General features: G+C 36.0%; 1 protein-coding gene across 2 annotated transcripts in view; it reads right to left on the bottom strand.

Annotated features, from left to right (window-relative positions):
- RAPH1 (Ras association (RalGDS/AF-6) and pleckstrin homology domains 1) overlaps positions 1-16,639 on the bottom strand; it is an 83,996-nt gene that overhangs the window by 38,855 nt on the left and 28,502 nt on the right. Inside the window, exons 2-4 of one of the 2 annotated variants that reach the window (XM_032860001.1) lie at positions 14,304-14,423; positions 9,756-9,861; positions 8,433-8,938 (exon numbers count right to left, since the gene is read on the bottom strand). In XM_032860001.1, coding sequence (XP_032715892.1) covers positions 8,433-8,938; positions 9,756-9,861; positions 14,304-14,423 — 732 coding nt within the window. Of the gene's footprint in view, positions 1-8,432; positions 8,939-9,755; positions 9,862-14,303; positions 14,439-16,639 lie in introns of those variants that run through there. The other variant, XM_032860000.1, reaches the window with a different exon arrangement.

Here is a 16,639-nt window from a genome sequence, read left to right as displayed (position 1 = left end):
GTTTCATATTATCTTAAAACAAAAAGCTTTTAAAAAATCTATTCTCTGTAGACTCAATCTCACACAAACTCCCCATATTTCCAAATGCTTTTTAATTACTGGTTAATTAAAAAAAAATCTAAATCTGAAGTGTTCAAAAAAAGAGATGACTACCTATATACTATGTTATTAAAAAGTATGATGGAACATTAGTTCTTAAAATTCAACACATCCTCACCAAAAATGAACGTAGGCAAGGTGACAAAAACAGTAGCAATAGTACATGTGTGAAGATTCAATGTTGTTACATTAATAAAGATGGAAAGGAATTATGGGATGATATAAACAGTTTATTTAATATTAGTTTCCATTTCTACAAAATATTTAAACACTTTTCTATAAAAACAAACAAACAAAAAACAAAAAACCTCCCCCCAAACCCAATTTTTACCTCAAAATGAATCTGAGGATCAATTCTACACATCAATTTTGCTCTAAAATGTTCAGTTCTAAAGACTTTTGTTTGTTATCAAGCTATCAAATTCTCCAACAATCCCTCAAAAACTCCAAAAGTCTCTGCAAAATTAGTTATGGATCACCATTTTCTTGAATTCAATCTGTAACATGTTAGAGAACTACCATTTTCAAGTCAGAATCTTGTGCTGGTGTAGGGGGGTGGGGGATGGCGGGTGTATAGAAAAGCACTGATCTCACATAGGAGCCAAACCATAATCAAGAAATGGCCTTATACCAAAGAACAAAATAAAACACTTCCTTTTGATAGCTAACACCTTAGATTACAATGGGAAAAAAGAAGTGGAGGTCTGTGAACACGCATTAGTATTTCTATAAAACAGATTTACATTTATCCTTTGCTGACATGTGTGCACTTTTCACAAACATTAAAAATGAGCAGACCTTAGGGCTGGAGTAAGGTTAGAGCTTCAGCCCAGCTGTTTACTGACAATGTGACTCTAGGCTTACTGTTTAACCTGTTTTCTCACGGGTAAAATAGAGGGATAACAGCATTTTCTCCAAAAGTTGCCATAAGAATTAAGTGAATAACATTACTATTATTACAAAAGTGAGAAACCACCAGCCCTCATCTGAATTTCATTTAAGCCTCAATTCATTTAAATTAGAGCTAGTTTAGAGCTGTTAAATTTTAACAATACATGCAGGAATATACTAAAACACCACAAGATGGGGATGTTACTGCATAAACATAAATCTCTTTGCCCTTTTCCTTCCGCCCTAACAGCTCTATCTCTAGGTCTGGGTCTAAGAGCACTGGCCAGTCTAGCCTTGTCTTGTTCTTCAATTCTGTGATGAAGCAGCATGGTACTGCAGTGTGAATTCTACAACCAGACTGCCTGGGTTCAAATCCTGGGGAACTTAGTCACTCTCTGCCTCAGTTCCTTCCACTGTGAAAATGGAGGTAATGGTATCTATTCCACAAGACACCGTGCAGATTCAGCTTGTTGTTAAGCACAATGCCCAACACAGAGTAAGTACTCAGTATAGTAGGGGATATTATTTTTCTATTTTACTCCCTCTTTTTTTCCTTCTCTCCTTTTACTAGCCATTATATAGCCAGTATGTGTCTGAATTCCTTCTAAAATTATTTCTTTTAGGGAGTCTGGGTGGCTCAGTTGGTTAAGCATCTGCCTTCAGCTCAGGTCACGATCCTGGGAGACCCTGGCTCCCTGCTCAGCAGGGAGTCTGCTTCTCCCTCTGCCCCTCACCCTAATCATGTTCTCCCTCTCACTCTCTTTCTCTCAAATAAATAAAATCTTTTAAAAAATAAAAATTATTTATATTTTATAGTACTCATCCATTTTAAAAACAGATGAATACATTTCTATTCTTGTACCCAAAAAAGGCCCTTCACCAGCCCTCCGCAACACAAAATGATGACAAAACAAACCTAAAATCAAATAATGATGATGTTTTATTTCTTCAGAGATGAAAAATGACACAGATTACTAGGAAATACACAAAACAAGAATCCCGGCGTATATGCCAATGTCGACTGGAGTAGCATATTTGAAAAGTATGAATGAGAACTAGACTTTCACCATGCTTTTCACTAAATCTTCACCTCTTCTTTCATCTGAAACCTATTCTTTTTGCTATTTATTAACCTCACTAGGCCAGGGAAATCTGGAATTAAACACCAGATGGGTACATGTGAATAAATTTCAGTGAAATGTAGCAACACAGCCATTTGAATTTTAAGAATAATGTAACTGCAATAATTGAGAAGTCAATTAATAATCCCAACCTTTTTAGATATGTAGGCCTCTAAAAGTTTGAGGAAGCCCTGTGCTTTCATCCAGTTAATACTTCAGACCAAAGGTTGCTTGATAAGAATAACTTAGGACTTAAATGCCGGTGGGGCTCTCCACCCCCAGTGCTACAATAAACACAATTGCTATTTTCTTTCCACTACCTCAAAATTTCTGCACACATTAATTCTTGAAATAGTTCTGAAAAGTGAAGGAACTGGAAAAATTTATTGCAATGAACCTATGATATGCTGTTGGCATATCACAAGTTATAATGGTATATCCGTGGAAGATTTCACTTAGGAAAAAACTATAAATATGAGGGAAACAATTACAACATTCAGAAGTTTTAGTAGCTCAGATACTAAGGAATTTTTTCCTATAATATTTATGGAACAATCATCAAGTATTAAAAAGATTCAACAAAACCTTTGGACTCTGCCATAAACTACAATAAAACCTTTTTTTTAAGATTTTTAAAATTTATTTGAGAGAAATAGCATAAGACAGCACAAGCAGGAGGAGTGGGAGAGGGAGAGGGAGAAGCAGGCTCCCTATTGAGTAGGGACCCTGGGATCATGACCTGAGCAAAATGCAGACGCTCAACCAACTCTGCTATGCCCTACAATAATAGCTTTTAAAAGCATTTTCATTTTAGAAGTACACTTTCATGTATAAAATTCCAAATTTAGAAGCATCATTAAGGTTTAAATCTCACCAGAAAATAAAGGAATGTGTTAGCATTAACTTTTTATCAGTGAACTTTATTTTACGTAAAATTTATAACATTCAATTACCATTTATATTTGCAAACTTCTATCTAACTGAAAACTATTGTTTTATCAGTTAACATGAATAAATGTACCACAACAATGCCAGGAAATCAGCTGCAACATTTATTTCACATTGGTTAAGATACAAACAGACCTTAATAGAATTTATTTCAACCACACTGAATTCCAATTTAAAAAGTTAGTAGATGAGGGGTGCCTGGGTGGCTCAGTGGGTTAAAAACTTAGTAGATGAACATCACTGATGGATTTCAAAAGAACACTGACTGAAATTATTCTGTAATACATTTTTATGCTTATCCAAAGAAAATATTTTATACTACAATATTTTTAACACGTAGGAAATCATTTTTTAACAATCAGCTTCACTTTGTTTTTAAGATACTGATAAAAACTGGGAGGCAAGTGTAGTTTCATAATTCAAATATAGGTTTCTCAGTTACCTGACCTACTTAAAATCTCTTCTTTGGAATAAATGCCCCTACCAAAGGGATAACGGGAGGCTTAAATGAGACAGTATATGTGAAGTGCCTGAAAACACAGTATTTCAACAAAAGTCAGAAAAGAGAAATGCAGGAAAAAAAGACTTACTCTTCCTGATGTGAAACTGTACTGTACCTAGCCCTGTTCGCTTTCAGAGAGCAACAAGACAAGAAGGTAAGCCATAGTATTATTTCATCTTCAGATGGGCAGTTTAACTACCCATGTCCCAAAGATGGAACACTACCAAGTTCAAAATGACTTTTCTAACTTGGCTCAGATGTCCGGCAAGGAACTAGGAGGCAGTGTGACTGGCCAAGTAAGAAGAGGAGGAAAGAAAGGAAAACAGAGGCAGAGGTAAGGGGAAAGCAAATCCTGTAAGGACCTGCAGGCTACTGCAGGGATTTCAGTTTTATAATAGGATACAAAGTCTTTGGGTTTGAGAAGAGGAGGGGCAATATCTGACTAACTTTTAATAGGACCACTCTGGCTTCGGTATGGATGGTAGACTATTAAGGAGAAGGTAAATATAGGATGCCCAAGTGGGAGGCTATGGCAAAAATTTACATCAAGATGATGTCGGCTTAGTGGCAGTGAAGGTGGTGAGAAGTGATCAAATTCTGGATATACTCAAAAGGTAAAGGCAACAGAATCTGCTGCGGGACGGGAGGGACGGAAGAGCCATTAACTAAGATGGAGAAGACTTTGGAGGGGTTAGTTTGGGAGAAACCAGGGCTTTGGTTTTAGACCAGTTAAATTTGAGCTACCTATTAGACATCCAAATAGAGACACTGATTAGAGATAGGATGTATGAACCTGGAGTTCGGAGGAGAAGCACTGGCAAAAGATACTTGTATTTCTTCGACTCTAAGATGACTTAATGCTGGTACTTTCTTGATCTTTATCAGGAACTGTCAAAAGAAAACTTCACAAAGAACTGCCACTTTGCTAACAGTGACAGATGCCACCTATTTCTAAAACATGGTCTCTCAACTTTGGCACAATTTTGGGTCAGATAATTCTTTGTTGTGGTGGCTATCCTGTGCATTGTAGGGTTTTAGCAGTACCCTTAGCCTCTACCCACTAGATGTCAGTATCATCCTTTTATCAGTGACAACCAAGAATGTTTTCAGATACTGAATGTCCCCTGGGGGACAAAATAGCTCCTAGTTGAGAACCATTGTTTTAGGGGCATTAAAATGTGGGGAAAAGGTGTGTCTTAGATAAGTGAAATAGGGTATTAAAATGTGGGAGTTGTCAGTGCTTAAGCTCACAAAAAGAGTGGATATAGACAGAAAAGGAGTCAGGACTGTACCTTGGGGCACACCAAAGTCAAGAGACAGCAGACAGGAAAAGGAGATTATGTTAGATATGGCTGAGTGGTAACCATCTTAGGCCCAAGGAAAGCTGAATGTTAAGCCAACACTAGAGAAAAGCAGAAGGACATCTCAATAGAAGTGGTGGTGGGAATAAAAGCAGAAGGATTGGTTGAAAGCATACTTAAGCAAGCAGTTCACTCACAGATTGCTTCCTTTACTCGCAGACCAACAGGGGTCTCAGGTTCAGACTGAGAGTCACTCACAGGACCCAAAAGGCCATAGCTTGGCACCAAGTTCGCTTAGTTCCACAGAAAGATAAAGCATGCTAGCATGAGACATGGTATCTTTAAAAAGAATCTATACAGGCCACCAGAAGCCTTTTCTGGGCCCACCATTCTAAGGCACAAAAATCATGGCGGTAAGTACAGAAACCACCTTGGCTTTGGGAAACTTCATACTCCACAGGAACCAGCAGTATATTTTAACAGCCAATGAGTGCAGGTTCCAGGAACCCTCAAGGGATGTATTTATGTTCACTTACAAAACTGATAAATTTCACACCAGGAAACAAAGTTCTGTGTCTTTTCATAGGCTTCTTTTAAGTTCACTCACAGTCTTCCTGGTCCATATGCACTCACTAATCAGGAGTCAGTTTATAGTGTACAATATTACCTGGAAACCATCTATATTAGTCAAGTTTATAGTAAAATAAATAAATAAATGAATGAATGAATGAATGAATGAATGAATGAATGCCAGGAGAAGGAAAATACCCAAGATCATTTTCCATGAAGAAAACGGGTTCAGACTTGCTAATAATCTTTTCTACTTAAAGCAGTGATTCTCAGGGGACTTTTGCCATATAGGGAACATGTAGCAATGTCTAGAGACATTTCTAGTTGTCACAACTGAAGGAGGTGTGTACACTACTGGCAACTAGTGGACAAGAGAGATGCCAATGATGCTTCTAATGTCTTACGAGGCACAAGATAGCTCCCACAACAAAGAATTATCTAGCCCCAAATGTTAGTAGTCAATGTTGAGAAATCCTGACCTAAAAGGATTAGATGGAAGTTCACATACTGAACACTGAGGACCACCTTACACTGCAAGCCTTCTTTCCCCAATGGGCTGCGAAAGCACAGCTGACATATGCCCTGACATATGCAGGAGGATGGAGGAATCGTATTCTCTGGAGAAGCTCACACACCTGAGAGAAAAGACCTAAGAATGATTCTAGAGCAAAGACTATGAAAGACAGCAAAGAATTTTAAGATGATATTAACAGAACACTAATATTGTTTGAACTAAGAGACTTAATCAACTGGGGAAGTTTGGAATCAAAACAATGATAAACATACCAAAAACCTATAAATTTTAAAATCTCAAGACAATTATTAATTCCAGGTAAGTAAAATGCAATGTCGCAGAAAGGAAATATAATAAAAGCATATAGTTTAGCACCAAACTGCATGCATGTACATAGTCATGATAATATAAAAACTGAACAGTAAACCAACCAAAAATATATTGGGAGGCCAGGGGAGCATAAGGGGAGAAGGGAGAGGAACTGTCTAAAGAAGAGTTGTCTATACCCTAATCTTCCAGAGTGAGAAGTTAGTAGATAACACATACAACTGAAAAATATCAAGAAATACCAATATAAATACAGTTTAATGACACAGAGTTAAAAACCCCGAGAATCAGCTAAGAGTAGAAAGTTCTGACCTCTGAGAGGATATGGCATGTGTGTGCACATGTAGAGCAAAGTTTTCTATAACAAGTCTCACAGAACTATTTTGACTCTTTGAACTCCACACATGCAAAAGTAATTAAAATATTTCTTAGAGATTATATTCGAGTGTAGGGACAACTGGATACATGGGTTTGGGATCTAGTAAGACTCAACTGACCAGACCAGATCCATTAAAACAGACCAGATCCATTAAAAAGTACACTAAAGCAAGCTTCAGGTTTGCTAACCCACTTTTCTACTCATCCAAACATGACAAAAGAATAGGACAGATAGAGAAGATTTCACCTCCTTTCCTGCTTTATTCCTGGTTTACTCACCGAACTTTATTTTAAACATTATAACACTGGTATCTTTGTCCATGAATACCACTAGGTCACAACTGAAGAGTCTGCTGGGAGAGGACACCTGACCTCATGCGTCTTGACCCAACTCAAAATAATCTGATTAGAAAGAAGGAATATCAACATACGAAACAAAGAATAACCAAGAAAGCACGCCCCTAAAAAAATATTGCTCATATCCCAACAAGTGAATCTGAAAGACCTAAATGACACATACTACATAGCTGGTGTTAAATATAATCCTTAGGTATCATATGAGAGAAAAAAATTTTTAAGTTCTCTACAGAATATATACCACTTAGATGACCTTCATATTAAATAAGTGAAAATTTATTTTTTAGATTGATATACTTTTTCTTCACAAGCAGTTAAACTCATATTTATCTCCAAACCACCATGATTCATGCTTCTTTTATGTTTCACAGTGCCCAGAATAAACTGAGTACATTAATGGGTACAGAGTTACTAACTGATGGAAATTAATCTAATGAAATTAAATCCATGGGGGGGGAAATTAATAATGTTGAGTAATAGGTGTAAATTTTACATTTCTCTGTAATTCTTTAAACTGTGTTTTACAAGATTTTACCTTAGTATTGATCATTCATAAATAGATTACTTTACCCTGTGGTAGACAGGATTGTAAACATAAACTGAACGGAAGGCTGGCTTTATCTGACCCACATTGATCTTCTTTCTTGCTGCTACCCTGTAACAATATTGTCGCCTTCTTGACAAAAATATTTGATAAAGAATCTACCTACACCAAACTCAGCTTTTGCTAAAGTTATTTTAACACAAATTCATTTCCTTGCCCTCACCCCATCACATCCAGAAGAACTCTGTCCTTTAAAAACCTGTTCACATAATATATTATCACTTTTGATAACCTGAACTACCGTATGAGGATTAGACCACGTACTATTAGACCCATTTTACTTGTGAGAAATTGATGTTTGCAGAGGCTGAATCACTCATTTAAGGCTCAGTGGGTAGTGAGTGGCAAAGGGAACACCTGGAACCCAGTTTTCTGATTCCAAGCCCAGTGGCTCTTTCCACTACAGTACCCCGAATCTTCGATAATAAAGTAGAATCCTGGAGGACGACAGTGGTGGTAGGCATTTTTTTCTCAAGTTGTTGTTTTATAATAAACGTACACTAAACAGGAGTTACTATTATAACAATTACAACAGCTTTGCAAAATGTTATCAAGTATAAACCACATTTCAAGTTTTTAATCATATGAAACAACTGATATTAATTCAAGGGCTTCAAATAGCCTAAGAATAAAATGAAGAAACTCTCTTAATCATTGACATTGCTCTATCTGATAATATATTCCTTCTGCAGTGACTTTAAAACTTAGTTTAGAAGGATCCTGACAAATTTTCAATGTAGAAAAAATAAGTTAATTAAAAATACCATTCCTTCCTTTTTAAAGTACTAAAATAGCAGGGAAAAAAGTTTCATCTACCTACCTCGGTAATTGGCTGCCCCTGATGTGTCAAATTCAGTTCTTGAGGGCGTGTTACTTTATCAATATCCAAAGAGTCCATGCTGGAGGTCGCGGAGGTGATGCTGGAGCGAGAGGAGTTGCTAATGGAGCGCACTTCGGCGTCGCTCACTGTGCCTGCTGACGCTGTTCTTCTGTGCTGATTAGTCACTGAGGACTTCGTATCTTCTAGTACAGACTGCCGGGCAGCCTCATCCATGCTCAAGGAAGCCTGTTCTAACTGTGCAGTGATGTCATCCAGGGAGTAGTTGGCATGTGATGGTTTCGTTATCCTGTTAGATGAAGAAGACAATCCTTTCAAAGTGCCATGTTTTGATGTATGTCGGCTAGCAGGTAGTTTCTGAGTGGCTTTTGTTTCTGTGATTTGACGCTTACTATTTCCTGCACCAATACTGCTGAGCTCCTGCTCTATGGAGCAAAGATCGGCCATCAGGGCATCCAGATCCACAGTTTCTCCCTGATTCAGAGCTTCTGCAATGAACAATACGTACATGATGTTTCCAGAATACACTGAATCAGAATTCATACATTCTCTTATAAATCTGTCAATGAATGCAAGGGCAGAAGCAAGAAAATTTATCTTACTGGGCCTAAAGCCTATCGAATACACTTTTTCTAAGAGGTATTTGTTTTAAATTCAACAGAGAAATTTTTAAAAGCAAATAGTCCATCTTTTAAGATTTATAGTAATCAGTGGAGGATAACATTATGAGTTGAAAGATTAAAAATAATGCAAAGATAATATACTGTCCTGTGGGGTTTTAGCCACATCCCCCATGCAACTTTTTATCATAGGCTTTCTGTTGTTAATATGATCAGTGCCCTGGTAGAGCTGTTAACACTTAAAGAGCTGGGAGCATAGAGAGAAAAATGTAAAGCCTAAAAAATTACAGATTTTTATGTCAATTCCAAATATTAGAAAGTTAATTAGGCAGAATACATTAAATAAAGGCCAGAGGGGCCGATTTAAAACTTACTAACAAGTATTTTAACTGGACTTTATTCCAATGAAAATACAACAGTGAAAGTTAAGTTTGTCACGGGGTACCACTTGAGTATGTACTTTGTCAGTTATTAGTAACTAGAAAACTATTTCAGTTATGTTCCAGTTTGGTATTTTTCTGTGATCCTTTGAATTAGTAAAAAATGCACAAACCTAGAAATGTAAGAACTCACTCAAGTTATGCATGTAGTTTTTATATTGAGCTACTTGGAACTGTAGCTGCGTTGCTTCTGCATCATATAATTTAATATACTATTTTACATTTTATTTCCAGTTACATCTTACCATTCAAGTTGTATATGGAGAATCGATAAGAAAAATTGGCCATATTTGTTTCCTGACGAAGAGGAGATCTTTTTACGGGTTCCATGGGCTTATCAGAATCCAAACTCTAAAGAAAGTTTAATAAGTCATATTATTTTCAGGTTTCAATTATAAAAAAGAGAAATAAAGCTTGTTATTTGATTAGGTTAACTGTCATATAATAGTTAATAAAACCAAAGTTTAGATTCTAGTTTTAAGGACAAGTATAATTGTTTTTCATGTTATTTTGGTTATAGTTGCTTCAATTTTTAGATAAATGCTTACTTAAGGCATTTAAGACCATCCTAGTCTGGAGTGAACATCTTTCCAAATATATCAAGTATATTGACTGAGCTCATTTTACATCAATTCACTATAAGCTAAATATATGAACATAGGCATGGTAAGATACAAAATAAAGGAACAATGCAGGGAATTTTTATTTTTTTTTAAAGATTTTATTTATTTATTTGACAGAGATCACAAGTAGGCAGAGAGGCAGGCAGAGAGAGAGAAGGGGAAGCAGGCTCCCCGCTAAGCAGAAAGCCCAACGTGGGGCTCGATCCCAGGACCCCAGGATCATGACCTGAGCTGAAGGCAGAGGCTTTAACCCACTGAGCCACCCAGGCGCCCCAATGCAGAGAATTCGGTTATCTTTTTCCTCAAGAGGATTTGATTTTGGTCAGTCTCATTCTTGGCATGAAGTACCCTGAAGATAAGGCACAATTCTGAATTCAAAATGAGTGAGGTCCAAGATCAGTTTTTCCTTTGTATTTACATATTTATTTTTATTAAAATTTTTTTCCATCTTAATTCTAGTTAACCTACACTACTGTATTAGTTTCAGGTGTAAATACAGTGATTCCACAATTCTATATGTTACTTAGTGCTCATTATACCGTTCTCCTTCCCCTTTGTTAACCATCAATTTGTTTTCTATAGTTTGGAGTCAGTTTTTTGGTGGTTTGTTTGTTTTTGGCTTTCTTTAATGATTACTTGGATCCCTTTCTCTCTCTCTCTCCTTTTTTTTTTTTTTTTAAAGATTTTACTTATTTATTTGACAGAGAGAAGAGAGAGAACACAAGTAGGGGAGCTGCAGGCAGAGGGAGAGGGAGCCTGATGCAGAGCTTGATCCGAGGACCCCGGGATCATGACCTGAGCTGCCGGCAGAGGCTCAATCAACTGAGCCACCCAGGTGTCCCAGATCCTTTTCTCTTTATTCTTTGCCTATCTATTACTGGTTTTTGATTTGTGTATTAGGTTTGTATATAACATCTGCATATAACAGTCTATAATAAGTTGATGGTCACTTAAGTTTAAACCCATTCTTTACTCCTCTGCCCCTCACAATTTAGGTATATGGTATCATACTTTACATCCTTTTGTGAGTCCCTTGACTGATTTTTAGAAATATACTTATTTTACTGCTTTTGTGCTTCCTACTTTCCTTATTCCTATTTATGGTTTTCCACTCAAAGGGTCCCCTTTAGTTTTTCTCATGGACCTGCTTAATGGTCATGAATTCCTTTAAATTTCGTTTATCTGGGCAACTCTCTCTTATTCTGAACAACAGCCTTGCTTTGCTGGACAGAATATTCTTAGTTGCACGTTTTTTTTCCTTTCAGCACTCTGAACATATCAAGCTATTCCCTTCTGGCCTACGAAGTTTCCACTGAAAAATCAGCTGATAGCCTTATGGGGTTTCCCTTGCTTGCAACTCTTTTCTCTTGCTGTTTTTAAAATTGTCTTTATCACTACTTTTGGCCATTTTAAGTACTATGTATCTTGGTGTGGATCTCCCTGGATTGATTTTGTTGGGAGCTTTTTGTGCCTCTGGATCTGGATTCTTGTTTCCTTCCCCAGATTTGAGAAGTTTTTCAGCTACTATTTCTTCAAGTAAGTTTTCTGCCCCTTTCTCACTCTTCTTCTGGGATCCCTAAAATGCAAATGTTATTACATCTGATGGTGTCACTGAGTTCCCAAAGTCTATTTTCATTTTTTATTATTTTTTTCTCTCTTCTTTTCAGCTTGATTGATTTCCATTATTCTCTCCTCCATGTCACTGATCTGTTGTACTGCTTCTAGTTCTACTATTTATTCCATCTACTGTATCTTAAATTTCAGTTATTGGATTCTTCATCTCTGATTGGTTTTTATTTTTTCTACCTCTTTGTTGAGGGTCTCACTGAGATCCTCCATTCTTTTCTTAAGTCCAGTGAGTATCTCTATGACCATTACTTTAAATTGTCTATTGGGCATACTATTACCTCCGTTTTATTTAGCTCTCTTGCTGTGACTGTGTCCAGTTCCAACCCCACTGATTTTTAAAGTTCCAGGTATTGAGTCTCACTGATTGTAAGAAGATAAGAAAAATTTGGTCCGGCTAGTTTTCAAAGCCAAATGTTAGGGGGACACATCTTCCCCATGCCGGCTCCCTTGTCTGAGTCTGTTCCTCTCTCCTCTGTATGCCCAAGACGCCCTTCCCTCATGTCTTTGCCCTTCTTCCTTCTCGACATTTAGCTGTGTAAAGTTTGTTCTTCTAGTCTTTAGGTCATTTTCTGGGTCATTATACTGAGGTTTAGGTTATCTAGTTGTATTCATGAGATACAATGTGAGGTAAGAATCTTCCTACTCTCCTGTCTTCCCTGGAAGTCCCAAGACCCAAGATCTTAACAGAGAGTGGCTACAACTTCAGACAATGATGGAATATCCTTGTTCTTCTCAAGCTCTATTAAGATGAGGACAAACTGTAACCCAGCTATGATACTGCCTATGGTAAGTCTAGAATTATACTGTACTTCAGGAGAGAGTATCTTGTAAGTTATCTCCCCACCTTTTTAAATGACACTTTTCTTCTTCCTCTCTATAATAAAGAATATAAGCTGCTTATAACAGAGAAATGCAGGAAAAAGGTCAGCAGTTAGCATATATGTAAATAAATTTGCAAATACTAAGAACAGCCTTTTAAAACTTTAACTTCTATTTATCATTATCGAATAGATCTCAAATAAAAAAGAATGCTAGACAGTCTGTAGAATCATGGAATTAAATTCTATTTGTGCCTTCTTTATTCATTTGTCTCAAGATAAAAGGAAGCCCTTCAGTGTCCAACCAGTTTTCAAAGCTATCATATGAAGAGGATCCACAATCATTCACTGCCTTATTTCAATGTTTCACAAAATAGGAAATTCTTCAACCTCAAACCCTGTTCTTCTGCCGCAATTTAAGTCCCAATGCTTCTCCCAGTAGAAATGAAAAATAATAGGTAGGTTTAATATTTTCTGTTAAATAACTTGAATATAATTGAGGACATACTAAGATTCAGTCTATTTACCAGTTCAAATAAACATACTTGTTAAAATTACCTGCTGTGCCCAATGCTGGGAAAACAAAAGAAATACTCCTTGACACCAAGAAATGGTAACCTAGTAGGTGGTTTTTAAACTTTTTGTGTGCGGGGGGTGGGGGAGAGTAAAGAGTGTGGGGTGAGTATCATGAGAATTTGGTAAAAGCTCTGAACCTTCTTCCAAGAAAATGCAAACACACAAAAACTTTACAAATGATTTTAAAAGATTCATTAACCACTTAAAACATAAACTTGATATAATATAAAGCTTAAAATTCCATTAACAAGGTATGTGTGATATGAGTGGGTGCACAGATGACACTTTGTAATAAACAAAAATAATGAAACAAACTTTATTAGCCACTAATAAAGTACATAAAACATTTTTTGGAAACATCTTAAGTGTAAAAAGCAACTTGTTAGCAGAGAGCCACCATTACCCAGTGGTTAATATGTTTTGTTTCTAAAGACAGATTTATACAATAAAAAAACAAAACAAAACAAAAACAAAAATAGTCACAGTATTAGTTTACAAGCCAACTTTTTTGGTGAGTGGCTCTTCACATTATATGGCAAGGAATTTAAAATACTGGGAAGAATAAAAGTACCAAACCAGCAGAAAAGCCATCTGCAGTGAAATAGCATAGAGCTACTATTCTACCTTTTATAAAAACACAAGATCCAGTGAAACAGGATGGAAAAGCTTTGCCATGGTTTTAAAATGCAGCCAGAAATGAAATTTTCTCAGTATTCTAGAATTATAGAATAGAAAATACTTGCATGTGAGGCTATTACTTACATCATAAAATGTAAAATGTAGTAAATATTCACATATATTAAGTTATGAAATAAGAGTCGCTAAAATTTAGACTTTTAGATTTTGGGTTTTAAACCTTTTTAGCCAGCAATCTCAGTTTACCAAACAGATTTTAAATAATCCCTCCAGAGGAACAGAACCTCTGTCTTAAGTTTGTTTTGTTTTGTTTTGAGACTCTCTAAATAACCATATAATACTTTGTGTTCTAGAGTTAACATTTATTTACTTGTTAAAGGTTTGGACATTTTCCCTTTAGCAGTATTTAAAAATGGAACCTATATCCATATCCCTATGTCTACACAGTAAATTTTTAGCACACAGTGATGGCTTGAAATCCTTGAACAATTTTTCAAGCACTATTTCTAACCTGAGTGAGTTTGTCAAGTTCCCCTAGCCAGGCTCCAAACATTTTGTCCAGGTCCTGATCTTCCTTATCACTGTCTTCTTCAGCTCCATGGTCAATTTCTTCATCTGATAGCTGATCCATCTGAAATACAGACATTTAGGTAGAATGAAGTTTAACAGGTTAAACTTGAAAAATTATGCAGCACATGCTCTGATATAAATTGTAACTCTCTGAAGTCAAATCTACCAAACCAGAGATTATATTATACAAGGAAATTAGAAGTCATTAATGGAGCAGGGTTGACAAGCGAGTAGGAATGAGTAACTATGTCTCAAATTTTTAGGCAATTGTGAAAGAAAAGATTGTACCAGATTACAACTAGAATCACAAGTGACAATAATTTTAAAATTGCAGAGCCCTCTCAATAACCGGAGGATATTATGGTAGTGCGGTTTCCTCCACTAACAGATTCTGTAACACCCCAAAACCCACAGAGAAATAATTTTAAGACTTCAATCCAGCACATTATTATCTCACTTATTCTGCAACAATCTAATACAAGTAAGTATGTATCTTGCAAAACCTCCGTTCAAGAATCACTTCAGAGAAAAGACAAAATTGTTAATCTACTTTAGTCTGTTGAATTACTTCCTCCTCTCATAGCGTTCTTTCTACCTTACTTTCTCATCAGTTCTGACAAAATCCAAGGAACCAGAACTAAAATCTCCTGTATATAATTACTCTTCAAGTATAAGTCTTGAAAAGAAGAGACAATTTTCTCTCTTCTCATTAATTATGTGATATCTGACATGGAATCTGCATATTATTTTGTGAAGGGAAGAAAAGATTACACAATACATAATAGGATCAATGACCGACCAGATACTTGAAGTTCTTAAAGATTAATCTGATTAATATAAAATATTTCAATATTAAAGGCGCTGAGAACCTTTTTTAAAAATTCCAATATAGTTAACATACAATATTATATTAGTTTCAGATATACAATGTCGTGATTCAACCATTCCATACGTTACTCAGTGCTCATCACAAGGGCACTCCTCAATCCCCATCACTTATTTCACCCATCCCTTCACCAACCTCCCCTCTGGTAACTATCCCCTCTGGTAACTATCGGTTTGTTCTCTATAGCTAAGAGTCTGTTTCTTGGTTTGTCTCTTTCTGAGAAATCTTTAGTAAAGCCTGCATTTGCTTAAACCAAGATATTCCAGATTAATTTGACCACAAATCCTTTCCCTTCAACTTGGAATAATATCTATTATCTTTCCTAGGGATACAATGAATATTACCATTCTACATTCCATTCTTGACTCACATTTCTGAAATACAAATTTTGTTCCAGTGGATCTAGGCACTATTTGAAATACTACCTGCCTATTTGTTTAAAGAATTCCTCCGAGATTAAAGATATCCTTAATCTCAAATAAGAATTCGTAGACATATTACACCTCAAAGCAACAATCAACAGAAGTAATTGGGATCCTTAAAATGTGGTTATGAGCTACGTGAGGAATTTAATTATCTAATGGGATGTCATGAAGCTAAATGTTAAACCTTATTTTACTATATAAAATTCTGCAGAAACGGTAAAACAGTGTCACAAAATCAATCTGAACTGGGTGGCTGGGTCAGTCAAATTGGCTCAGGTCATGATCCCAGGGCCCTCTACCTGCCAACTCCCCCTGCTTATGTGCTCTCTCCTTCTCTTTCTCTCTGACAAATGAATAAAATCTTAAAAAAAAAAATCAAACTGAACTTAGTTCTAAAGATATGGAAAATCAGATCATATACCATTTAATCACTTAACAGAAATAATTTTCTTAAGCTTAATACTACAAAGGAACACAGCTTATCAATATCTCTAATGTAAACTGGTAATTCTCTCTTCTTAATTTCACTACTCAAAGCATGTATATATAAATCAGGGAATTCTCTTGACAAATGGAAAATATATCCATCAATTCCCCAAATCACAATTTGACTCTTAAAGATTTGTTTTTTATAATTCATTTGTGTTGTACTAGTTCTAGGATTTTTATTCATTAATTAACTATTTACAGAACTATCTCCATAGAAACCTGATACCATTATTTCATTTTTCTACCCAGGAAATATAAAATGTTAGTACAAAGAAAAACCTCATCTGACTAGGTAACTTAATTACTCATATAATAATTGCTAGTTTGAGAACATTTAAGAGTAGGAATATCCAGTCTTCATAGTGAAGGCCAACAAGCAACAGAACTGGAAATTTTAAAAGTCAACTTCCTCTTCCTCCCTAATCTTTAAAACTAAACATACTGGAATAACCCAGAAGATAAAATATTCTAGGAGGA

This window comes from Lontra canadensis, unplaced genomic scaffold (genome assembly GCF_010015895.1).
Source record: "Lontra canadensis isolate GAN:19392208 unplaced genomic scaffold, GSC_riverotter_1.0 scaffold18, whole genome shotgun sequence".
NCBI lineage: Eukaryota > Metazoa > Chordata > Mammalia > Carnivora > Mustelidae > Lontra > Lontra canadensis.
Note: the sequence above shows the minus strand (reverse complement) of the source record. Positions and strands in the feature narration are given on the sequence as shown.